Here is a 17,460-nt window from a genome sequence, read left to right on the forward strand (position 1 = left end):
AAGAGTGTAGTGCCGGGCACCAGTCGTCTATGTGCAACCTCCATTGAACTACGCGTAGATGTTAGTGGATGTTGGCCGAGCTCCACGAGAAGCGGGTCCGGGATTCTCGTGGATGGGAGAGTGCAGCCAAACAGCCCTTCCTAGACCAGACGTTCACGAGTGAGGACGTGTTGAACTGTTGTGCACATTAAAGAAGCCGGGAAACGTATCACATCGTAAGTCACCCTTTATCATTATTCCTGATTAGTCTACCAGTACGGGCCACGAACACCAAAGCTAACCGGATCAAAACACAACAGGTATTTCGTTACTGTCGATTCTTATATTTTGAGTTATAATAATTATAATTCTTTTTTTGCTTCATCTTCTTACTATTTCCAATTTCATTTCTTACTGTTTTGCGCATATTGCACACTTATTTTTTTTGTTCGAACTCACGTACAAACATAGTTGAATTTAACCTTCAGTTCAAGGGAGATTTTCGACTTCGACGAGGTACTTCACAAAATCCATCGGGTGAAGGTGCAGGTGACTATACATGTGCGCGGGTCCGGATGCTCCCAAAATAAAACGTGAATTAAAATGTCCAACTTGTATCTACACTATACACTGTTAATGGTAGATCATTACACCACCGCAACCGGCTGTAGAGCAGCCTTAAAACTGTCCACTGTGTCTAGCTGAATTACTTGGTCAGGTAGGCGATTCCACGGAACAATAACTCGCGGGAAGAATGAATGTTGATATGCATTTATCTTACAGTGGTAAGGGATGAATCTCATATCGTGCCGGGCTGATGGAACGGGCATGATCGATGTTGGTATTGCTACTATATAGGCTGTGCACAACTTTATACATAAGTACTAAGTCTGCGTTATATCTACGTTTTCCAAAGAAGGCCAATTCAACTGCTGAATCATTGATGTTACACTACTAGGGTTCTGGTAATTAAAGGGTTTGCCAAGGACGAATCTGGCAGCATTTCGTTGTATTTGTTCAATTTGTGACACTTGCGTTTTCTGTTGAGGATTCCAGATTGTAGAACTGTATTCCAATTTGGGTCTCACTAATGTGTGGTAGGCACGTTCTTTAACTTGTTTAGGACAATGTCTTAGATTGCGTTTCAAGAATCGTAGGGCACTGGAGGCCTTTGCTGTGATGTTGTCGATGTGTAGGTTAAATTTCCGTTTTTCGTGGAGTTCCACTCCTAAGTATGGGTGGTTTTAAACAATTTCAAGACATGTTCCTTGCATTTTATAGTCATATTTTAAGATGTTTCTCTTTGTTGTTATGTTCATTATTGCACATTTGTCAATGTTAAATTGCATCTGCCAGGTGGTACTCCAATCGACCAGGGTGTTTAAATCGTTCTGAAGCGGAATGTGATCATCTTGAGATCTTATCGGTGTGTATAAGACACAGTCATCGGCAAATAGACGAATGGTCGAAGATATGTTGGTGGCAATGTCATTTATAAAAAGAAGAAATAATGTTGGTCCTAGGACAGTTCCCTGCGGCACTCCTGAAGTTACCCGCGATAGGTCCGAAGATTCGCCATCTATGACAACTTGTTGTAAGCGATCATTTAAGACGTTATTCACCCAGGACAAGGTGTTGTTACGTATGCCGTAGAAGGACGTTTTTCGGCTAGTCAACGATGAGGTTCTTTGTCGAACGCTTTTGCAAAGTCGAGTATCGCCATATCAACCTTGAGGCATTGATTCATATATTTGGAAATTTCGTCAGTTGTCATTAGTAATTGCGACTCGCACGATCTTTTAGCACGGAACCCATGTTGATTTTCATGAAGTATGTTGTTATCATCTAGATGTTTCATTATTTGAGAGACGACTATGTGTTCAAGCATTTTTGAGACAACTGCAGTCAGGCTAACTGGTCTGTAATTTGACGGTTTTGTTCGGTCGCCTTTCTTAAAGATTGGTACTATATTGGCCCGCTTCCAGTCTTATGGTATTTCATGTGTATCTAGTGATTGTTGGTAAAGGTTCTGTAGGATTGGTGTTATCTCCTCCGACGTTTCCTTCAGCGCTATGATGGGCATTTTATCTGGATCACTTGCTTTTTTTTTACATTCAGCCGTTTAATGCAGTTTGTCACTCCTTGTGCTGAAACTTGGATATTAAGCATAGATGGGTGAGGTGAGCAACCTTTCTTTGGGATGTTATCGAGGTCTTCTTTGGTGAATACAGAGCAGAATTGGTCGTTGAGCATCTCGGCTTTGTCTTTCGCGTTTTCTTATCAATTTTGGCCTATTGTGAAAAGGGTCATATTGAAGTGCATCGGTTTATGCTAAACGGTGCTAATTGACACAGTTAATTTAACTTCAAGAGGAAACTTCCGGTCCGCCAGTTTGCCTAGTTGACCATTGGGACGCTTAGCGTTTACATGTTTTTGTTAAGGCACCTCTGTCTCACTTATATGCGCTTTTATATGTTTTCTTTAAAAGGTACTTACTTTTATGACTATTATTTTTTAAGAAACCAACTAATTGTTTTTAATGAAAATTCAATACTGCTCCAGCAGCTGGAGTTTCACTTCTTTATATTGTCCTGCAATTGGTCACTTATTTTAAATAAAAGACTTGCGGGTTAGAATTTCTCTTCTGACGCTGTTTCTGGGGTTTCATTATTGCTATATAAGTGGCAACATATTCTTGACTTTAAGGCTTAGAATAAGGGAGTTTCTTGAAGGCTCTATTATTTTAACACTTTTTGACTTAAACTTTGCTTCCTAAAACTTTATTCGGGGATTTAAAAGTCTGTAAATAACATTATTCACATTTGTACACTGTTGATTTACCAATTCTCAACCCATTTGTTATCAAGTTGAAGTCACTTAATTTCTATTAGTACAAGACTGATGAAAATGGTCCTTTAATACAATCATGAAAATCTTATACCTCTTTGCAACATTTCTTTTCGTAAATGAAAAATTAATTGTGTGCACATTAAACACATCAACATAAACTCGTCCAGGAAAACCAAAACCAAAGGAAGTTTAATTTAGGGTCAGTACGAACAATCAGCCACAGTTGGGTGAGTGGAAACAAACAACTATGTATTTTACACCTTCAGTTAACTCAGTAGTGAGGCTCTTATGACATGTCAAATACTACAGGGTCAAAGCATACAAAGACAAACAATAAATATCAGACACCTTTATTAAGCTTTGAAAAGAGAAGAAAGGGAAATAGATAGTACAAAAGAGTACCGAATCAAAATAAGTATAATATCAGAAAAAAATAATGAGTGAGGCAATTTTCCAGAGATAACACATTAGGCTTATTTGTTGTTGGTTAATTGATAAATCTGAGACTGAATTTTAGGTAATCTTATGTAACATTAAAACATTAATAAAAAGCACATACAAAATATGTACTTTACATTTTGTCTGTATCTAAAATTATGTTAGTCATTTTCAGATTTTTTAATAACAAACATGACCTTGACAAGACAAATAAAAGAAAACACAGTATTCTATATCAGGTGGATAAATTACATAAATAAAGCTAATAATACAAATCATTTCATGCCAACATACATATATATATACAAAGAATGTTCAAGCAAAAATGTTAATGTTAGACAGTTTGTAACACATTCATTATTTTATTTGTATTTATTAAAACATATTAAATTTCAAGTAAATTTGATATTATTTAGTAAAAATAAAAATATTTCTTATCTAAATATTATTGGTTACACATTTATTTGCAGGAGATATCATAAACAGAAAACATTATCCAAACTAATATATGCAAGATTATCTAAGATCACTAACGCTTGTACATTTTTAGTGTAACACACATACATAAAAAAGTACATAATGCGTACATTAATACACAGATAATGGTCAGTATTTTTTTGACAATTTTAAATGAGTGTTTAACTTTTCATTTTATTTATTAACAAAATGCTGAGCACGTTGAAATATGAATATTTTAAATGATGTTGTCTAAAATATGTTATTACTATAAACACAAACTTATATAACGCATCAATTTAGAATTTATTTCAAGGATGGGTAAATCTCATAGTGGCTAACTTGTTCAATTTTGAAAATGCTATTTGCAAATAAAGAAATTCTGACTAATTTTCACTTGTCCATACATATTCCAGACAACATGAACAATACAGACAATTGTTTTTCCCACAATTGAGCAAGTGAATTTAAAGTACTCCATACATATTCCGGACAACATGAACAATACAGACAATTGTTTTTCCCACAATTGAGCAAGTGAATTTAAAGTACTATTACCATGATAATTAGAGAGATCACTGACAGAGACTGATGCATACACCTTAAAATGACATACAGACTTGACAATAAATGCTGCATATTGACTTGATCTCTAATTATGACCTTCAGGGTAACGGTGTTAGCAAAAAACGGTGTTGGCAAAAAACCTCGTATAATTAAACATGTATGCAATTGTTTTTTGAAATCCTTGAAATTAATGGTCTAGTAATAGTATAAAGAAGCCTTTCTTCCAAAAGATATCAGCTAAAGTTTGACCTATGATCTCTCTGTACGGCCTAGACGGTAGTTACATAGTTATTATGCAAAACACACAGCCTCATACATTTAAAATCTGTCAATTACCGGTAACTGTTAAAAAACTAAGCCCTATTTTAAGAATGAAGTCTTGATCCTCAATGTTTGAACTTGACCTTGAATGTCACCAAATGGTTTCTTGCGCGAAACATACAAACTCTTATTGGTGAAAAGCTGTTTTAAAACCCAGCAATTAATATTAAAGTTATAGAGGGACAAATCCTTTTTTATCAATGAAGTATGTTTTATTTAGTAACACGGTTGCTGCTCGCGACACAACATCTCCAAGTTATTAAAAACAAGAGATGTGTTTGTCAGAAACACAATGCCCCTTATTGCGCCGCTTTGAAGCCATATATTTGACCTTTGACCTTGAAGGATGAACTTGACCTTTCACCACTCAAAATGTGAAGCTCCATGAGATACACATGCATGCCAAATATCAAGTTGCTATCTTCAATATTTCAAAAGTTATCGCAAAACTTTAACCAAGGTTAAAGTTTTGAGGTTAAAGTTTTGGGACAGAATGACAGACAGACAGAATGACAGACAGGCCAAAAACAATATAGCCCCCATCATTCAATCCGGGGGCATAACAATTAAAACTTGTTAAAGTTAGACCAAGGGGTAAAAAAATATATAAACGTTTAACACAAATCATTTGGTAAAATAACTATTTAAAAGCTTAAACTAGTGTGTTCTTTAAATGAACGTACTACTCCAAAACGCTGTTTCTTAGATACCAATTTCAGTTCTGTTGTTGAACAAATAGCTCATGGGAAGAACTAATGAGTTTTTTCCTTTTACAATACAACAAGCAACAAGAAAGCAAAAGAGGAGAGTAAATGCAACTGCAACAACCACACTTATAATAAAGCCATTATCATGTTTTGTGATTGATTCACCTTCATTTTGAGTTCTTGTTGTAGTGTCTACATCATAAAGGGTATCTTCACAGCCTTGTACATTTATTTTGATAAATTGCAATATCTGACCCCCAGTCACCTTAACTGCAATACTGGTATCATTGCATGTAACTCTGTTTATGGTCAAATTCCAGCTCATGCCCACACTTTTCATGAAATTGTATAACCCAACAAAATCTTGAATAATGTGACAAATATGTTGAATGCGCATGTCACACGCACCAATCTCAATATCCCTTAAGATAACAGAACAATCTGTGTTTGGGTAAATTGATAATTCGATTGTGACCTGCTTTCCTTTTGTGCAATTGATTGTCTTGTTAACTGGGTTTGGGATAGATACAAAACCAGTTTCAATTTTGTTTGTATAACCACTTTTTGACTCTGGTTGACATTCTTGTATCTGTAGTTCTACTATCTGAGACGGAATCAACTGGGGACCAGTTTCAGTAACAGAAACATTTGTAGCTGAGCATGACAACTGGTGTATTAGCAATCTCCACTCACTAGCATTACCATCGAAACTGTAAGCCCCACTGAATGTTTGATCATTTAAGTAGCAGCGCTGTGAAATTTGCATGTCACAGAAACCAACTGCAATTCCTCCAATGCTAACAGAGCTATCAATCCCAGTACTCAAAGATAGATGAATTGTGACATGTTCTCCTAATTTGCTGAAGATAATTTTATGCAACACTGCGTATGGATTGCCCAAACAAAACATTTGAAAAAGCAAGAACAAGATAAAACGAAGACCTAAACAGCAGTTGAAGTTGTAACGCTGATTACAAAGGTTGTGGACAATGCAGGAGACCTCCATGTCGGCTTTGTCAACAACATTTATATAACTTTCAGAGTGGTTTTCTGGTTTAAAAACAAGAAGTGCACTAGGTACAGAGTGGTCTTCTGGATTGTCAAAAACATGTGTATTGCCTACAGGGAGGTCTTCTAGATCGTCTACAGCCTTTGAATGGCCTACAGGGTGGTCTTCTAGAACGTCTACAGCCATTGTATGGCCAACAGGGTGGTCTTCTAGATTGTCCACTAAATTTGTATGGTCTACAGTGCGACCTTCTGGATTTTCTACAACATGTGTATGGCCTACAGTGCAGCCTTCTGGATTGTCCACAACATTTGTATTGCCAACATTGAGGTCTTCTAGATTGTCCAAAACATGTGTATGGCCTACAGTGCGGACTTCTAGATTGTCTACATCATTTGTATGGCCTACATTGAGCTCTTCCAGATCGTCCACAACATGTGTATTGCCTACAGTGTGGTCTTTTGGATTGTCAAAAACATTTGATTGGCCTACAGGGTGGTCTTCTGGAGAGTCAACAGCATTTGCATGGCCTACTGGGTTGAGTTCTAGAGAGTCTACAACATTTGTATGACCTACGGGGAGGTCTTCAAGATCATCCACAACATTTGTATGGCATACAGTGTGTTCTTCTAGTTTGTCAGCAGCCTTTGAAAGGCCTACAGTGCTGCCTTCTAGATTGTCCACAGCATTTGTATGGCCTACATGGTGGTCTTCTATATCTTCCATGGCCTTTGCATGGCCTACAGGCAGGTCTTCTAATTTGTCCACAACATTTGTATGGTCTACAGGGAGGTCTTCTAGATTGCCCACAGCCTTTGCATGGCCTACAGGACGGTCCTCTAGATTGTCCACTGCCTTTGCATGGCCTACGGGAAGGTTTTCTAGGTTGTCCACAGCCTTTGCATGGCCTAACGGCTCGTTGACTAGATTGTCCACAGCCTTTGCATGGCTTACAGGAAGGTCTTCAAGATTGTCTAGAGCCTTTGAAAGGCCTACAGGGAGGTCTTCTAGATTGTCCACATCATTGGTATGGCCTACAGGGAGACATTCTAGATTGTTAACAATATTTGCATGACCTGCAGGGAGGTCTTCTAGATTGTCAACAGCCTTTGTATGGCCTACAGTGCTGGCTTCTAGATCATTTACAGCATATGTATGGCCTAGAGGGTGGTCTTCTAGATTGTCCACAGCATTTGTATGGTCTACAGGAAGGTCTTCTAGATTGTCCAAAGCATTTGTATTGTCTTCAGGGAGTTCTTCTAAATTGTCTAGAGCCTTTGCACGGCCTACAGGGAGGTCTTCTGGATTGTCCAAAAAAATTGCATGGCCTTCAGGGAGGTATTCAAGATTGTCCTTAACATATGTATGGCCTACAGGGAGGTCTTCTAGATTGTCCATAACATTTGCATGGCCTAAATGGAGGTCTTCTAGATTGTCCACATCATTTGTATGGCGTTTATGGTGGTCTTCTAGATTGTCCACAACATATGTATGGCTTACAGGGCGGTCTTCTAGTTTGTCCACAATATTTGTATGGCCTTTAGGACAGTCTTCTAGATTGTCCATGGCATTTGTATGGTCTACAGGGTGGTCTTCTTGATAGTCCACAACATTTGTATGATCTACAGGATGGTCTTCTAGATTGTCCACAACATTTGTATGATCACCAGGGTGGTCTGTATGATTAACATGGTGGTCTTCAAGATTGTCCAAAACATTTGTATGAGCTACAGGGTGGTCTTCTAGATAGTCCACAACATTTGTATGACCTAAAGGGCGGTCATCTATATTGTCCACAACATGTTTATGGCCTACAGGGTGGACTTCTTGATTGTCCACATCATTTGTATGCCTTACATGGTTGTCTTCTAGATTGTCCACAACATTTATATGGCCTACAGGGTGGTCTTCTAGATTGTCCACAACATTTGTAACAGGGCGGTCTTCTAGATTGTCCACAACATTTGTATTGCCTACAGGGCGGTCTTCTAGATTGTCCACAACATGTGTATGGCATATAGGACGGTCTTCTAGATTGTCCACAACATTTGTATGGCCTACAGGACTGCCTTCGAGATTGTCCACAACATTTGTATGACTTACATGGTGGCCTTCTATATTGTCCACAACATTTGCATTGCCTAGAGGGTGGTCTTCTAGATTGTCCACAACATTTGTATAGCCTACAGGGCGGTCTTCTAGATTTTCAACAACATTTGTATTGCCTATATGGTGGTCTTCTATATTGTCCACAACATTTGTATGGCCTATATGGTGGTCATCTAGAGTGTCCACAACATTTGTATGGCCTACAGGGTGGTCTTCTATATTGTCCACAACATTTGTATAGCCTACAGGGCGGTCTTCTAGAGTGTCCACAACATTTGTATGGCCTACAGGGTGGTCTTCTAGATTGTCCACAACATTTGTATAGCCTACAGGGCGGTCTTCTAGATTGTCCACAACATTTGTATGGCCTAAATGGTGGTCTGCTATATTGTCCACAACATTTGTATGGCCAAGAGGGCGGTCTTCTAGATTGTCCACAACATTTGTATGGCCTACATGGTGGTCTTCTATATTGTCCAGAACATTTGTATGGCCTAGAGGGTGGTCTTCTATAATGTCCACAACATTTGCATGGCCTACAGGGTGGTCTTCTAGATTGTCCAAAGCATTTGTTTTGGGTATAATGTGGTCTTCTATTAAGTCCACAACATGTGCATTCCCTAGAGGAAGATATTTTGTATAGTCCACAACCTCTGTATGGTCTACAGGTTGGTTTTCTAGATAGTCTACAATCTTGATTTTGGGTACAGGTTGGTCCTCTTGATAGTCCACAGTCATAGATTGGGCTGCAATGTGGTCTTCTGGATTCTCCACATTTGTATGGCCAACAGGGTGGTCTACCAGATTGTCCACAACCTTTGTTTGAGGTAAAAGGTGACCTTCAAGACAGCCAATATCCTTTAAAAGACCAATAGGGTGGTCTTCCTGATTGTCTATAGCATTTTCATGGTGGCCTTCTAAATAGTCTTCAATATTTGGTTGGTCCACATGATTATCTTCTGGATTGTTCATAATCTCTGTATGTTCCACATAGAGGTCTTCTGAGTTATCGAAAACCTTTCTATGGTGAACAGGGTGATCTTTAGAATTATCAACCAACTGTGTAAGGCCTACAGCGTGATCTTCAAAATTGTTCACCAACTCTGTAACAGTAAGACCCAAAGGGTCGTCATTAGTATCGTCAAAAAGGTGTGTACAGCCTATAGGGTTGTCTTCAGAACTGTGCAACAACTGTATAAGGCCTTGTCTCTTTCTCTCTATATTTGGACTTGGCAACGACCATGAATATGTTCCATCATTCACCCTCAGCAAACACTTTTGAAAGAATCTGCAAGTACAGAAAGTTTTCAACTTAATGACAAGTAATTGACAACTATACAAGTCTGATTATAAATATATATTTTCAACAGTTCTTTGCGATAAAGTTACAGCATAAAATATAATTAATCAAATGACTTGAAATAAGATTAACCTATTGCATTTCACCATAATAAAGTACTTAAGTTATCAATGATAGTGAAAAATACCGCCAAGTATGGCTTTGACAAAGACAGGCAGCCTTTACATTCAATTCTGCATTTTTATTTTTGAACTCAAAGAATAACCTTCAAGGTAGGCAAGTGTTTCTTTAGAACCAAAAAAAAACATATTATACAGTTAAAAATGTGTGCCATGTTATTTTACAATCCTTAAACACATCATTTAATTATAGAAACAAGAGGGCCTGAAAGACCCAAAGTTGCTCACCTGAGATAACAAGATATTATTGGGACAAATCTTCTGACCAAGTTTCACGAAGATCGGAAAATAAATGTGGCCTCTAGAGTGTTAACAAGGTTTTACTAGAGCCATATAAGGAAAATGCCCCGCCCCCTGGCAGCCATGTTTTTAACCAACAGGCATCATTTTTGAACTCGTCCAAGATATTATCGGGATGAATCTTTTAACCAAGTTTCATGAAGATCGGACAGTAAATGTGGCCTCTAGAGTGTTAACAAGATTTTACTATAGCCATAAAAGGAAAAATGCCCCGCCCCTTGGAAGCCATTTTTTTTAAGCAAACATAATTATTTTCGAACTCATCCAAGATATCATTGAGACCAATCTTCTGACCAAATTTCATGAAGATTGGACAATAAATGTGGCCTCTAGAGTGTTAACAAGGTTTTACTATAGACATATATAGCAATATAAGAAAAATGCCCCGCCCCTGGTGGCCATGATTTTAAAGCAACCAAAACCATTTTCGAACTCATTCAAGATATCATTGGGAAAAATCTTCCGACCAAGTTTCATGATGATTGGAAAATAAATGTGGCCTCTAGAGTGTTAAGGTTTTACTATAGCCATATAAGGAAAATAGCCCCGCCCCCGTGGTGGCCATGTTTTTCAACCAACCGGCATCATTTTTGAACTCGTCCAAGATATTATTGGGATGAATCTTCTGACCAAGTTTCATGAAAACTGGACAATAAATGTGGCCTCTAGAGTGTTAACAAAATTTTACTATAGCCATATATAGCCATATAAGGAAAAATGCCCCGCCCCTTGGCAGCCATGTTTTTCAAGCAAAGGTTACCATTTTTGAACTCATGCAAGATATCAGTGGGACAAATCTTCTGAGCAAGTTTCATGAAGATTGAAAAATAAATGTGGCCTCTAGAGTGTTAACAAGGTTTTACTAAAGCAATATAATGAAAAATGCCCCGCCCCCTGGCGGCCATGTTTTTCAACCAACCGGCATCATTTTCGCACTCATCCAAGAAATTATTGGGATGAATCTTCTGACCAAGTTTTATGAAGATCAGACAATAAATGTGGCCTCTAGAGTGTTAACAAGATTTTACTATAGCCATATAAGGAAAAATGCCCCGCCTCTTTGCAGCCATGTTTTTCAAGCAAACGTAACCATTTTCGAACTCATCCAAGATATCATTGAAACCAATCTTCTGACCAAATTTCATTTAGATTGGACAATAAATGTGGCCTCTAGAGAGTTAACAAGGCAAATGTTGACGCCGCACAACTCACAACGGATGACGGACAAAAAGCAATCACAAAGGCTCACCATGAGCACATTGTGCCCAGGTGTGCTAAAAACAAGCAAATTTGTTGAATTGATATCTACTGCCATCTTAAATAAAGTATAATTTGTTTAAGTTACAAAGGAATCTATTAAAAGGTGGTGTAATTAAAAGATGCTGTGGAATGACAATTGTTGTGCCTCATTCAGCCAACCTTGTATATAATCACCACCACCTTGTAATTGAATCTACCAGAAAAAACTTTAACAAATATATTTTAAAGGAAGGAATACATGTAGTGATACCTCTCTTAAAATGCAGTGTGAAAAAAATGTATGGCTCTTGATCTTAACCTACAGGACATGGGCTTTGCATGTGCCTCACTGCCTGATAACGATAAACAATTACATCAGGGAATTTGAAAATCCCTTGATTGATGCAAGAATCCTACCAAAATAAGGCATATTTAATTAAACAAGAGGGCCTGAGGCCCAAAGTCGCTCACCTGAGATTCAAAGGAACTGACCTGTTCTGTGCAGCCCAAGATGTCATTAGAACAAAATGTTCTTACCAACTTTCATGACTAGTGAACACCCTGGCAGCCACGTTTTTCAACAGACCAAAACCATTTTCATACACATCCAAGATATCATTTAAACAAATATACTGACAAAGTTTCATAAAGATTCATAAGTCCATATAAGGAAAAATGCCCCACCAACTGGTGCCCATGTTTTTCAAGCAACTGGAACCATTTTCGAACTTCTCCAAGATATCATTGGGACAAATCTTCTGACAAAATGTCATGATGATCGTACAATAAATATGGCTTCTAACAGGGTTTTACTATAGCTATATAAGGAAAAATGCCACACCCCCTTGGCAGCCATGTTTTTCCACCAACCAGAACCATTTTCAAACTCATCCAAGATATCATTGGGACAAATGGTCTGACCAAATTTCATGATGATTGGACAATAAATGTGGCCTCTAGAGTGTTAATAAGGTTTTAATAAAGCAATAGCCATATTAGGAAAAATGCACTGCCCCCTTGTGGCCATGTTTTTAAAGCAACCGAAACCATTTTTGAACTCATCCAAGATATCATTGGGACAAATCTTCTGACCAAGTTTCACTGAAGATAGGAAAATAAATGTGGCCTCTAGAGTGTTAACAAGGTTTTACTCATGCCATATAAGGAAAAATGCCCCGCCCCCTGGCGGCCATGTTTTTCAACCAACAGGCATCATTTTTGAACTCGTCCAAGATATTATTGGGATGAATCTTCTGACCAAGTTTCATGAAGATCGGACAGTAAAAGTGGCCTCTAGAGTGTTAACAAGATTTTACAATAGCCATATAAGGAAAAATGCCCTGTCCCTTGGCAGCCATGTTTTTCAAGCAAACGTAACCATTTTCGAACTGATCCAAGATATCATTGAGAACAATCTTCTGACCAAATTTAATGAAGATTGAACAATAAATGTGGCCTCTAGAGTGTTAACAAGGTTTTACTAAAGCCATATATAGCCATATAAGGAAAAATGCCTCGCCTCCTGGTGGCCATGTTTTTTAAGCAACCGAAACTTTTTTTCAACACATCCAAGATATCATTGGGAAAAATCTTCTGACCAAGTTTCATGAAGGTCGGAAAATAAATGTGGCCTCTTAGAGTGTTAACAAGGTTTTACTATAGCCATATAAGGAAAAATGCCCCGCCCCTTGGTGGCCATGTTTTTCAACCATCCGGCATCATGTTTGAACTCTTCCAAGATATTATTGGGATAAATCTTCTGACCAAGTTTCATGTAGATAGGACAATAAATGTGACCTCTAGAGTGTTAACAAAATTTTACTATAGCCATATAAGGAAAAAGCCCTGCCCCTTAATGAAGCCATGTTTTTCAAGCAAACGTAACCATTTTCGAACTCATCCAAGATATCATTGAGACCAATTAATCTTCTGAACAAATTTCATGAAGATTGGACAATAAATGTGGCACCAGAGTGTTAACAAGGTTTTACTATAGCCATATAAAGCCATATAAGAAAAAATGGCCGCCCTTGGCAGCCATGTTTTTCAAGCAAATGTAACCATTTTTGAACTCATACAAGATATCATTGAGACCAATCTTCTGACCGAATTTCATGAAGATTGGACAATAAATGTGGCCTCTAGAGTGTTTACAAGGTTTTAACAAGGGAGTTAACTATTAGAAAGTATGCATGTACAGGTTATCTTTCTTTAACATACTGTTAACATGTTTTCACTATGTACATATAGAGAAAACTGCCTCACCCCCTGGCGGCCATGGTTTTCCACCCATCATGACCATTTTCGAACTTGTCAGAGATATCTATATAATCGATGTTAGGAACAAATTTTATGATGATTAGGCAAAAAATGTGACTTCTAGAGTGTTCACAAGTTTTTTTTTACTATATACATTAAATATAAGGAAAATGACCCCCCCCCCTGGCGGCCATGTTTTTTTACCGATCCATATCATTTTTGAACTCAACCGTCATATCCACCAGAAAACACATGTTCTGACCAACTTTCATGAAGATTGGACCAAAAAAGTTCACATATTTTCACTATATATACATATAGAGAAAACTGCCCCGCCCCCTGGCGGCCATATTTTTTCACCGATCCGGACCATTTTCGAACTCCTGCGAGATATCAATGGAACCAATGTTTTGTCCAAGTTTCACAAGGTTTCTCTTAAGCCATATAAGGTATACTGCCCCGCCCCCTGGCGGAAATGATTATCAACGGACCAGAACCATTTTTGAACTTGACCAACATATCATTTAGACAAACATTTTGACAAAGTAACATGAAGATTGGGCATCAAATGTGACTTCTACAGTGTTCACAAGGTTTTTCTTTTTTTTGACCTAGTTTTTGACCTCACATGACCCAGTTTCGAACTCAGTCGAGGTATCGATGGGACAAATGTTCTGACCAAGTTTCATGAAGATCGAACAATAAATGTGGCCTCTAGGGTGTTCAAAAGGCAAAATGTTGACGACGGACGACGGACAAAAGGCGATCACAAAAGCTCACCATGAGCACATTGTGCTCAGGTGAGCTAAAAATTAAAATATTTAATCTTAGTGTTTGACCTTGACCCTAGAGATGTGAGTCTTACCTGAGACACAAAACCAAACAAAAAAGAAAAATTATAAAAAAAACTTATTCCAGAATCCCTTGACATGAAGTGAAGAATTGGCTAAATTATTAATAACATATCAAATATGTGATCTTTGACCTAAATGTGTTATGGGCCTTGCATGTGACAGATGATTAACAAGACCCCTAATTTTCTGGATTTCAAATTTTAGTCAAAGGACACCCCTATTGAGAAACAAAAGTATGCTTATTTTTAACTCAAAAAAGGGCAATAAGTCCGTTTTTGCAAATGACTTGCAACCAGTTTCAACATGCATCAACTTCTTATCCATACACTCTCAAACGAAGTTTCAATGAAATCGGCCAAAGCAGTTCCGATAATATGGCTCCAGACACACAAGTGTTTCAGACGGACAAAAGATGTACTGACGGACAGTGCTTAAACAATATCGCCAACCTACTGCATGGGATAATAACACCTGTGTTTGTGAAACACACTGCACCCTACTGCGTTTTGAAGCAGCACAATGGCTATTTCAAGGAAAATTGTCAAGTCCAAGGCCAATAACTTCGCCAAAAATCAATTAACCCGAACGAAACTCACAATTCATCTGTAAGTAGGTGGACTTACATACCAAAAATCAGCTAAATATCTTACAGAGTTGCTTAAATGGGCCCTTTCACAGATTTTGGCATGTATTGACGTTTGTTATTAAATTCTTTATAATGATAAATGTAAAAATTGGATCTTAAAAGCCCCATCAAAAAACAAGAATAAAATTAATGGAAGAAAAACAAGAGCTGTCAGAGGACAGCGCGCTCAACTATTCAAGTGCTTGACAGTGTAAAGTTAGCCATCATGGGGAAATTGTTCATATTCAATAATTTTTTAGACGATCTTTCAAAAATAAAAAAGGGAATTTTTTTGAATGTTTTTTTTTTTGGGGGGGGGGGGATAGGGGGGTATAATGCGGGGTGTGGTCATTTATTAGATGATCTTTCAAAAATAAAAAAAGGGTTTTGGGGGGGGGGGGGGCGGAGGGGGGGGGGGGGGGGCAGGTATTCTGGGTTGGGGCGTGGGGTATTGTTTGGTTGGAATCCATTGTGGTATTCAGGTAAGTGTTGTTTTGTATTAATAAAATCTGATCATAAATAAAGAAGTTATGGCAATGTAACTAAAGCAATATGCATATTATAATGGAAAAAGGGCCAAAATTCTTACAAAATGCTTGATACAGTTGCCTGCTCTTGTTTATAGATTGGGGTCATGTTGGTAGAGAAGTTTGCAAAATATGAAAGCAATATGTCAAGGGACATTGAAAATATTTGAGGTGGTACGCAAACTTTAACATAGATTTATCAATAATATGCATATTCTAAGTGGAAAAGGGGCCATAATTATTACAAAATGCTTGATAGAGTTGTAGCTCTTGTTTATAGGTTGGGGTCATGTTGGTAAAGAAGTATGCAAAATATGAAAGCAATATGTCAAGGGACATTGAAAATATTTGGGGTAGTACGCAAACTAAACATTCGCTGCATATTCTAAGTGGAAAAGGGGCCATAATTATTACAAAATGCTTGATAGAGTTGTCTGCTCTTGTTTATAGGTTGGGGTCATGTTGGTAAAGAAGTATGCAATATATGAAAGCAATATGTCAAGGGATATTGAAAATATTTGGGGTAGTACGCAAACTTTAACATTTGCACGCTAACAGCAACGCCAACGCAAACGCCGACGCCGGGGTGAGTAGGATAGCTCCACTATATAAATGTATATTTTGTAATTTATATAATAGTCGAGCTAAAAAGTAACTCTCAACTGGGTTCAAACCACTGCCCCTGGAGTAAAAGTCTATCGCATAGACCAATCAGCCATCATGTGCTCATACAATGAGTGATGTATTTTAGACCCTATAAAAGCAATTCTCATAGTATCCCAAAAAATCACAACAACAACAGAACTCTATAAATTATTCAATCGTTTTGCGTCAACTTCTTATAATTTTCAGGTTTTTAAATCGTTATAAGATGCATATAATGGAAATTAATTAAAAAGTAATAACTACAACAAAAGTCTGCAAATCTGAAACAATTAAAAAAATTTTTTTTTTAATAAACCAAAATAGGAAAAAGCCCCTTTAAACAAGAGCTGTCAGAGGACAGCGCGCTCAACTATTCGAGTGCTTGACAGTATAACGTAAGCCATCATGGAAAGGGGAGGGGGGATGGGTGTGTGATCATTGAATAGATGATCTTTCAAAAATAAGAAACAAAAATTATTAATTTTTTTTTCGGGGTGGGGGGGGGGGGGGGGGGGGGTATAATGTGGGTGTGCGATCATTTAATAGATGATCTTTCAAAATAAGAAAAAAAAGTGTGTTTTTTTTTGGGGGGGGGGGGGGTGTGAGAGATGGTTTGGCATTGTGGTATGTCAGGTAAGTGTTGTTTTTTTTCAAACTTTAACATAGAACTATCAATAACATGCATATTCTAAGTATAAAAGGGGTCATAATTCTGTCAAAATGCTTGATACAGTTGTCTGCTCTTGTTTATAGGTTGGGGTCATGTTGATAAACAAGTATGCAAAATATGAAAGCAATATGTCAAGGGACACAAGAAATATTTGGGGTGGTACGCAAACTTTAACATCGATTTATCAATAATATGCATATTCTAAGTATAAAAGGGGCCATAATTCTGTCAAAATGCTTGATACAGTTGTCTGCTCTTATTTATAGGTTGGGGTCAAGATGGTTAACAAGTATGCAAAATATGAAAGCAATAATGTCAAGGGACATTGGAAATATTTGGGGTAGTACGCAAACTTTAACATTTGCACGCTCATGCAAAAGGCAACGCCGACGTGAGTAGGATAGCTCCACTATAAATATTTCATAT

At 37.7% G+C, this 17,460-nt stretch overlaps 1 protein-coding gene across 1 annotated transcript in view; it reads right to left on the minus strand.

Moving 5' to 3' along the window:
- Positions 1-3,183: 3,183 nt before the first annotated feature.
- Positions 3,184-17,460, minus strand: part of LOC127837520 (uncharacterized) — a 50,771-nt gene continuing 36,494 nt past the window's right edge. Inside the window, exon 4 of the mRNA XM_052364675.1 lies at positions 3,184-9,724. Within this exon, the coding sequence (XP_052220635.1) occupies positions 5,314-9,724 (4,411 nt within the window). The 3' untranslated portion in view covers positions 3,184-5,313. The remainder of the gene's footprint in view (positions 9,725-17,460) is intronic.

Source organism: Dreissena polymorpha, chromosome 7, assembly GCF_020536995.1.
Source record: "Dreissena polymorpha isolate Duluth1 chromosome 7, UMN_Dpol_1.0, whole genome shotgun sequence".
NCBI lineage: Eukaryota > Metazoa > Mollusca > Bivalvia > Myida > Dreissenidae > Dreissena > Dreissena polymorpha.